The 10,003-nt window shown below is 33.6% G+C and overlaps 1 protein-coding gene across 1 annotated transcript; it reads right to left on the bottom strand.

Annotated features, from left to right (window-relative positions):
• Nucleotides 1-6,283: 6,283 nt before the first annotated feature.
• Nucleotides 6,284-9,420, bottom strand: LOC108369461 (forkhead box protein O-like; the record flags this gene model as incomplete). The annotated part of the gene is made up of 3 exons (XM_017624565.1): nucleotides 6,284-6,564; nucleotides 8,939-8,949; nucleotides 9,109-9,420. Coding segments are annotated over 3 exons (604 nt in total), but the record flags the coding sequence as incomplete, so codon positions are not given.
• Between the last annotated feature and the right edge of the window lie 583 nt (nucleotides 9,421-10,003).

Genomic DNA, 10,003 nt, shown 5'->3' with positions numbered 1-10,003 from the left:
ATGCCGATTTATACTAAAGCCAGCCTTTCGACATAAGCTACTTTTCCATACGAACACAGATATGTATGTATGTATAAAACAGTAAGCTATTGAAACTCATATTCAAATTACCCAATAAACAATTATCTGCTAAACAAAGAAATATCGTATCGCTGTTACGTGTTAATTACAACTGAGTACAGTGCCTCAATTGGCAATCGAAACATCAGAAGATCAGTTTCATAAAATTTTCTCAAATGAAAATTTCGGCAACAAAAATTTTGAGTAACGATTGTCACAATTCCTCTGCTGCACTTAATTTTTTTTTTTTTTTAATTTTCAAGCCTTATTTTTATTATGTCTCAATTTCAGGCATATTTACATTATCGCAATTTACGGCTCATTTTTAATTTATAAGCTGAAATCAAGTAATTTTCCTTTGTAAAATCTGTCAATAAATTAAATAGAAATGAGATAATTTATCATAAAAATCAAGAACCAAATGAAGAAAAAAAAGATTTTTCATTTATTTTAGCCCCTACTGTTGAGGAAATTTGAAAAAAAAAATGCCTAAAGGTATGCAACCATTTGTTTTTTGAAATCAAGTACAAACCACACACTCGTACTTACACGTGCTATGGAAATTATGAAAGAAAATGTGAACGTACATACTTGGTTTATGTGAAGTAAATTCTTAGTCGCTCCAAAAATTGCACATTATGACACTAATATTTGCTATAATGTGCTATAAAATTGTATACTCAAACAAATTCTAAGACTTCTGAAAAAAAAATTTTTGAAATTTTGATGAAAATTTGTTAATTTTTATTTATTTTTTTTTTCTACAAAGTTTTAAATTTCGGTTTATATGGGTTCTATTGGGGAATGAACTGTATTTGAATTGGATATTCTTAAAAATAAGTAAATAAACATACTTAAGTGGCAAACCATATCACCTGGAAATGGGGGTGCTAATGATATGACCGATAATGTAAATACACATGCGAAAAGAAAAATAGTTCAAATATTTAGCAAAGCAAAAATAAACTGTTCAAACAATTTCGATGTTATGAATTTCACCAAGCGGCTAAGCCAACTGATCTTTGGCTTAACTTGGAGCCAGTATTATGAACAAGCTCTAATAAACACATGCAATTTTTTTCTTTGTAGTAAAAGACAAATCAAATGAGCAAACGACAAATAAAACTGCTAACCAACATTAGCCCTGAACTTGAATGGAGCGACGTAAAAGCCTAGAAAGAGCAAACAAATAAATTGCTGATCATAACAAAGGTACAAAAGCAACTGTCAAAACTATTAACTTAATATAAAGCAGCTAAAACTACAATTACGTAAATACATACATATAGACGTGTGTACGTACCCTGGAGTGAAACCCAGGAAAAATATTAGTTTACAACTAGAATTTTCCGACTGAAATCGAACTAGTTCGAAAATACAAAATAATAGTACAAAACGATTTATTCATGCCCCATTGCTCTGTTAAATAATGATAAATAATCATAATGATTACTAATTAAAGCATTATTTTTTGGATAACCGTTTAATGACTAAATACCAATACTAGCACCTTTTTAATGATTAATAATTAAATAAAGAATTGGTAATTAATTCATTAATTTTAATTACATGATTATTTTGTTATTTTTGACCATTTTCAATTAATAATATCGTGATAATATAATTATTTCCCTAATTTCAATTATCCATCAACGAGCCAAACTATAGACACAAATTAAGAATATTTGATAACTGCATGAATTATTTATTTATTTTATTCTTATTCAAATCTCAAGTTTTATGCTTTAATTATTACTTTTATAAAATTTTATAAAGGGACTGAAATGAGCAAAGTTAATGAATTTAATTTAATTTAATGAAAACTTTTATTTTTATTTAAGTTCACTCGAAAATGAACTAAAGTATTTATTTTATTTTTAACTAAAATATTTTTTTTATATTTAATATTATTAAAAAATATGAAAAATATACCTGAAAGCTTTTACTTTTAATAACATTTAATGAAAAATGGATTAAAAAAAAAATTAACACTATTTACACTGGATCACAAATTTTAAATGCGCAAGGATTTTTTGTATGGAATGTGAGCAAAAAAGAGTGTTACTCATACGACACGTACACCTGATTAGTTAGAGTGTTTGCACTGAAAACAAGAGGTGTCAGAAATGATTAATTAATTTCTCAGAAATTATCGGGGCTATCGAAAAGTGATCTATACACGGTTTATGGAGAATTTTATTTTCATGCATTTCCCGTATGTTGCATTACGATTATTCAATAGATTCGTAAGATATACATGATTAAGTGAAACCACTATTTTTTAAAGCCGAATAACGGTAAATTGCAAATATCTCGAAAAGTTATCCATAGAAAAAAAAATAATCTTGATTTTCGGAATCAACGAGCAATTCTACGTAGTAATTTCTATAGTGGCATCCATGGAACATTTTTGTTGTAAACAAGTGTTATTGGCAAATTTAAGGTTGCCAACAAAAATGGTGTATTATTTTTTGACTCCCAAAGTAGTGGTTTTGGTCCATAATTGGACTAGTATTTTTTTGTCTATTTTGAACTAGTATAAGACTGGTATATTTCTGACCGAAATCTGACAATTGCCATCTCGTAGGACATCCCCATGTTAAAAATACCAGTCGATTGCATGGAAAAAAGATAGTTGGCTGACTAGTTGGTTCATACTAATTGTGAGATAGTTTACAACTAGTACATTTTTGACTACAGGGTAAATACATACTTATGTAGTATGTATGCATTACAGCAAAAATCAACCCAAACAAGTCGTAAAATATGTGAATAGTGAGAAGAAAAATGCCAAAGTGCAGACAAACCGCACTCCTTTCCCTCTTCAATTACCGCACGAGTGGATTATACATAGAGTGCATCGTAAACAAGAAGAAAAATAAAAACACGAAAAATATAGCAAAACGCAAACGAGCAACTAACACAAATGGCAACAGTCGTAGATTAATGCGCGTTGACGACGGCAAGAAAGCAAGCAGCGACCGGCATTCAGCCATAATTTGATTTGTTTGTTCAAGTAACAGCTGCTAGTCACATGCAACAGGTACCCACTGGTATCAGCAATGTACGACGAACCCTGCAGTCAGAAGCCAGCGTAGGAGGGGCAGGCGGCTGTTGTTTTTATTTAGGTAAGTCTTAGGCAGAGTGTTCAGATTGGGCGATTTAGCGCCAATTTCTCGATTTTTTTGGATATCCGCGTGTAAAAATTTAGAAAATCGCTTTTGGCGATTTTTTGTGCGCTATAATGTAAATACGTCAAAACACGTGATAAGTAGGTTATGGAGTTAGAACTGCAATTTTAATGTGTCAACACTCGTTTTTGTTATAGATTTTGTTGTAGCATATCGAACATTTACTAATATTAAACCAACATTTGTGACAACTCCCGCTGAATGTGAAATTTGCAATTTCATTTGTGGAAATAGCTGATCTCGCCTTATTATAGCTTTTATTTTATTTTTAGCGTCGAGCGCTTACAAGCGGATTGTGCGATTAATCAATTAATATGAGTTATAATAAATTTATTAATTACGCTGTCCTATTGGGAAATAATGTAAATACAAGTATTTTTTAAAAGTATGAATATTTTTAAAGAAAATTTTTTGTACATCATTATATTCGTTTTTGGTTTTAAAAACTATGTTGTGTGTAATTTTTAAAATAAAATATTTTTAAAGCCGATTTCATGAATTTTATAAAAAAAAAAAACGTTGGCTATTTTTCAGAAATGGCTCTTTACTTTTGAAACACTGGTTACAAAGTACATTAAATCCTCTAATAATAAATTTGATGCGTTTTTCAATAAAAAACGCGATTTTTCTTGTTTTTTTCAAATTCAAAACTTGGCAACACTGGTTATGCATACTTTGCACTCCATAGCATGCCATTTTACGTAGAAATCAAAAATCAACAGACTTCAACATATGTAATGCTGTGCGTAGGGCAACCGCTTACACGCAAAGCTCATTTAACAGATTCCTTATTTGACAACTCTTATGCAATGGCAAGTATGCATAACTAAGCCTTTAAGGCCGGTCTACATAGAACTGTCGCGTTGGCTTTGGCTTTGGCGTTGGCGTTGGTTTGACAGAACGCACGTTAAAAGTATGCTTGCTACAATGAACGCTTGGCAGGCAATGCTTGGGCGACTAAAATAACATACTAACGACAGATAAATTAATACTTCATATCAATAATTGTATTGAAAACGATTTCTTGTCCGAAAGTGGTTAAAAAGGAAAAATATTTCACATAATTTTTTTTATTTGCAACAGCTGACGAGCGACGCACGCGAAAAGTTGAGAGTTGGCCATCTTTTGTTTTGTGTTGGTGTGAGCGTTGTCGAATTTTGGCTATGCATTTGAGCTCATGTATTCATAGTCAGCTGTTGAAGCGACGCCAACGCCAACGCCAAAGTTGTATGTGGAGGGGCCTTTATTCGTGCTCTTACGCTGACAGATGTGAAGTGTTTGCAAAGCGTGGCTCATTTTGAGTGATTTTAGGGAGGCGATTTGTATTTAGTTTTTTTTTAGATAATAATGGTATACTAAAGAACTACTGCTTTAAGGAGACACATATACTTTTAAGAAATGAAACAAATTCATTTGCGACATTTTTTTCAAAATTTTCTTTTTGATGCAGAAATATTCCTAGAGCATCTAGGTACATTTCTGCATCAAAAAGAAAATTTTGAAAAAAATGGCGCTTACGTTATTTTGGCGGTTAGGGCTCGATATAGAAATTATAATTCACTTTTGGCGCTTACAGCAATGCTTGTTGTTGTTGCGGCGGCACTACTAACAGCGCGGTTACCCACGAACGTGTACGTGACGTAGCGTAGAAGTATGTAGAAAGATATCAAGTTTGCTGTTGATAGAAAGAGAGAGAAGCAACGTCTACGTCACGGTCATGCGGTGGTGGGGTTTTGTTAACACGCAGATCTCATAAGATAGATCGCTTCAGCTGACATGTTCTCCGTTTTTACGTCCGTGGGTAACTGCGCTTTTAGTCCTGTCTAATTCGGCCAGTCTGTCTGTCAATCGTTGAAGCAAGTACAACTGAAGTTAGGACCAGGAAACGTGCTGTTTCAAGGGGGTGAGGCCTAAAGTACCAGATGTTATAGCTGAGTGACATTAGGGAACTATTTCGATTAGCCGTCGTCAGTTGGTCTCATAAAGTTTTGAACGGTAAGCCTAAACAGATCTGGGCAATCTAAGTACTTAGTAGAAAATTTTGAGCTAGTCCCTCCTCATCATTCTCCATGAAACTGATTGAACTGTGATTTTTAGCCGCTCCGCGTTATATCCGATTGGACGGTGATTTTTTAGACAGCATAAAAATCCGCCAGATCATTATCCACATACCCTGGAATAACGTTTTCACTAATTTTCGTCCAACGTTAGCTGATAATGGTTGACCTGCACATGAGGAGAGGGATTTCTCGAGATCGCCTATTAAGAGCTCAAAACGCTTATTGTAAAGGAAAGGAAGTCGGTAGGAACGGCCATGCAAGGAATGTCGGTAGGTCGCCCTGCCTTCCTCCATATCGATGAGGCTTTTGATTGTTAAAAATATGCTGCCGGAAGCAATAGTTAAGTCGTTAGATAAGCTTGGAATGGAAGTCAGCCTCATTTGGCTTATACAAAACTTGTTTCGTGACAGAACTGTCATAGCCGCGCTTATTTACATTGCAGGCGTCTTCTCACCAAAAAAGGACCCATTATAGAAGGAGTAAAAGTCATAATATTAAAAAAAAAAAATGCGAGCCACAAGGGTTCAATGCAATTTTAAATTTCTTAGCTTTCAAGCAGAGCGATTATGGAGACAATAAAGCAGTATTTCAGCAAAAAAAAAAGAAACATATAACTCTAATCATAAACAATGTATCTTCACACCTTGTAAATATGTGCATGAATGTGTGTTTGTAAAAGTATGTATCTAACTTTAGCATTTTTTTATTTTTTTTTTTTTAATAGGTCTTTATATTCAGTCAGTGTGCGGCAACAAGTCAGACAAAAAAACTGATCAAGCAATTAAGTTTTATTGTTTTGCATATCTTCCCTGCTATTTTTTTCTTCTTTTTTTTTTTGATCGACGCAGTTGTTTACAAACAAATTCCGCTCATCTGATTTTTATGTCTGTCGGTTATTTGAATATTTTCGCAAACGAAGCGCTGTTTTTCAGATCACACATGTTTTCGAATGCATTTATATTTGTTATTTGCTTATAGTATGTTTGCAGAGGCGCCATTGCGCGCTTTTGTATTAAAGGCTTTAGCTCTGTTACTCACCTTCCAGCCGGCACTGCTATTCGAATCGCCTTTATCCTTAAAATATGGCACATTCTGCACCATCCATTCGTAGATTTGACTAAGCGTTAGCCGTTTGTCGGTCGCCGAACCAATGGCGTGCGTTATCAAATCCGCATACGACAAATTGCCCCACGCATTGCGACGCGATGAATTTTTTTTCGCTGTACTCATATTTTGTACGGCCTGTTGCGAATCTGAAAATCAACGATTTGTTTTTAATAACCATTTTAAAAAGGTACTAAATATTTGGCAAGAGATGCAAGCATGTTTTTTGTTTACACTTGCACATACATATATGCATACATATGTATTTATGTATGTAATTGTTTACATTGTCATATTTTTGTGTATAGTTTTTTTATACTCAATACTAGTATGTTGCTTATATTATATTTCAGGAAATTATTTTTTAACGGTAGGGTCTTGTTCTAACTATGCCAGTTTCAATGGCGTTTGTCGTTGACCAAATATTGTACTTGAAAACATGTAATTTTTAAGAAGAAAAAAGTACAACCGACTTCAACGTGCGTATAAAAAGTGATCGGAACCACAACGAAATTAGTTGGTCGCCACACTTGAAGTGCCACCAACCCGATAAAAAAGGATCACCGAAATCGGTTCCAGTGGACCAAGGTTATTCAGTAACTTACATAAAAAAAAAGAATATATTCTGATGGATTGATAACCTTTCAGATTGTTTTGAAGTCTACTAATAATTCCTCAATTGTGAAAGAGTGCTGCTGAATCGGCATTCTAGCGGTTTTTGAGCAATTTTATTTACAGATAATATGTTTGGGTCATTATTAGTATTATGTAATATTATTATTGTGGGCACCTCCAAAGTGGTCTCTTGTACGTGGCCCTTTACCCAATACGTGAAGACTTTTACTTTAAGACGAAAAATTAATCAGAAGATGGCACAACGCTAAAACGGCTAAAAACTTGACAAGGGATGACGGAAATTCGTTCCAAAATAAATAAGCTTTCTATATAATATACGCTAGCACTTCCGTGTGGTTTTTGTTACACATTTCGAATGGATTAAGTGTTATATGTACCACGTTGGGCAACACATTCACAAAGAATGTGTTCTGGCTTTTCTTCGTTCAGGTGCACGGAAAAAACAGACACTCGTGTCCGAAAGGTTCATTTTACTGAGGAGATTACGCAGGCAACAACAATGTCCCATAAATTTATGAGCTTTCTTGAAACTTCTTGTGATGGCCACCTAAGCTTGTCTTTGCTTTGGGCTTTCACTTCAGTGCCCGTGCAGTTTTTTGTGTACCTACTTTTTTATAACTACCCTTGTGTGTGCTTTTATTTGCCCACAAGAGGGTTCCGGCCCATAGAATACGGGATAGCTCCGCGTTTCGCTAGGCGGGCCGATCACCAGATCGTAAGCTTTACCCAGCCTGATTCGTCACGTATTCTGTTGTAGCACCGTGGTCAAAGCCGCGGTTTCTATGTCAAACGGGCAATGAGTATGTATATTTGTAGTAGGGTGGTCCAAATAAAGTAAAGTCGGAATTTTAATGCTCTCACCCCCTAGGATTGTATATCGATTTTTTTTTAATCAAAAAATATTGTGAGATCGCTAAAAAAAAATTAAACTCTGTTTCTCTTCATTTATTTAACCATTTTTTAATATTATCTATTTTTTATGGGTCCCCCGAAACCCCCAAAAGAAAGCAATAGTACTTTCAAAATTTTACTTAAGCAATTACGTATTATACTTTGAAGTCTCCTGACGAGAAACAGAGTCTGCAAAGATCCTATACCATTTCTCCGAAAAAGTTATTTTTTATATAAAATAAATGGGTAATATTTTTCGATTAAAAAAAAAAAACACATGGGTATATTTTTTCGTTATACTATGTAGAATAAATCTGGGAATTGATGGTGTTCTGGGCAAAGAGAGTTATTTAATACGTTATCTGAACAATAGCCCTTGTGTTTGGTCCCTAATGACGAACAGATGCTTTGAGTATCTTAAGGAAGAAAGTGCGTTAGATTTACTACATGGGAGCAATGATTAGGTTCAGGCACTACTTTGGGGAGCTTAATAAAGACTTTCTACATATACTGACGGCTCAAGACGGACAACCACAATTCCGTTCCATTCCATCCCATTAATGTACGGTGGCGAGGGCATAGATGGGCAACAGACATTTTAGCAAATTTTGGCTAATTTTCTATGTCTAAAAAATGTTTATTCTTTTTAAAAAAAAAACGTAAATTAATATTTGAAACTTTGTAAGACTTTTATAAAAATTCGTAAAATTTTAACATCATTATCAAAATGCTTATGTTTTTAATAAAATTTATTCGATTTTTTTGAGTATGCAGTTTTGTTGCCCATTAGATTTGAGTATAACATAATGCAAGTAGCAGGACTTACCGTTGATGTTTGGCAATTTTTTTTTTTCACGCATTTTCTTCTATACAAATGGAAGAAGCGAGCAACACCTTCCACAAAAAAGGTTTCCAAAAAATCAAGAGTAAGTCCTATATACTTAAAAGTTGCACCTTGTTATAGTTAAATTGAATAAGCTACAGAAGTGAACGCACTCAGATCGTTTCTATTTTGATCAAATCTTGTAGAATCTTGCATATTTTCCTATACTTTCAAAAAAAAAATAATGATAATAAAGGTTAAATTAACGTAGGGAAAATAGCAAAAGAATGCTGCAATGTCTCTTCCCTATTTATATTTTCGCCACTGTATGTCGAGGGCTTACANGTCTGACGGCTCCACAAAGTTCTCTGGCCGCGGACATGGCCAAGTATTCGATCTGGCACGAGTCTGCGGCTCAAAACCACCATCGCCCTGTAGTTCGCTGACTAGATCCATGTGCAGGGGAATATCTGTAGGCGGTGGTGTGGGCCAATCGTGCACGAAGCCCTCCATTATTGTAAACGGATCGTTTATGATGTGCAGTTTTGCTGTATTTATATAGGTGGCCGGATAGAAAATTGTTTGCGCAATTTTGGCGGATGCGTATAAGCTGGCGTTGTTTCTTTTTTCAAAATTTCTTAAGAGTGTTGCAGTACTGAAAAGAGAAAAAAAAAATATTTTTAAAATTATTATTGGTTGTGGGAGTGTATATTTAAAATAAAATATTTCTTATTTTTTATACGAGTAATGATTTATAAAAATAGTTATTATAGTATGAATATCAAAAAGCCTTAAAATTCGAGTAATTACTCAGAAATAAAACTTAATACATACTTAACATATGACCTCATTCGCAGAAGTGTAAATATGTGACTTTTCCATATTTTTTATTTGATATTTGTCTAAAAACTAATATAATTAAATTTTACGAACTTCAACTGATTATAATAGCACCATCCTCTATAATATATAGTCTATATATGTATATACATACATATATACATAAGTGTACGTAGAATATATTTTATTAATGTCATGGAAAATTTTTCGACAAGATTCAGCTGATAAATGCAACGTAAATTTTAAAATCCGTAGTTGTTAAAACAACAACTAGTGATATGATCTATAAATAGCAAAGTAGGCATGCATGCATACATACTCGTATGTGTATCAACAAAGAACTATATATGTACAATATTTGTTTGACCACTATAGACTATAGTAATACATACATATGG

Source organism: Rhagoletis zephyria, unplaced genomic scaffold (assembly GCF_001687245.7).
Source record: "Rhagoletis zephyria isolate East Lansing unplaced genomic scaffold, Rhagoletis_zephyria_1.1 Rzeph_scaffold_03686, whole genome shotgun sequence".
Taxonomy (NCBI): Eukaryota; Metazoa; Arthropoda; class Insecta; order Diptera; family Tephritidae; genus Rhagoletis; species Rhagoletis zephyria.
The sequence above is the reverse complement of the archived record's forward strand: the minus strand, read 5'-3'. Positions and strand labels throughout refer to the sequence as shown.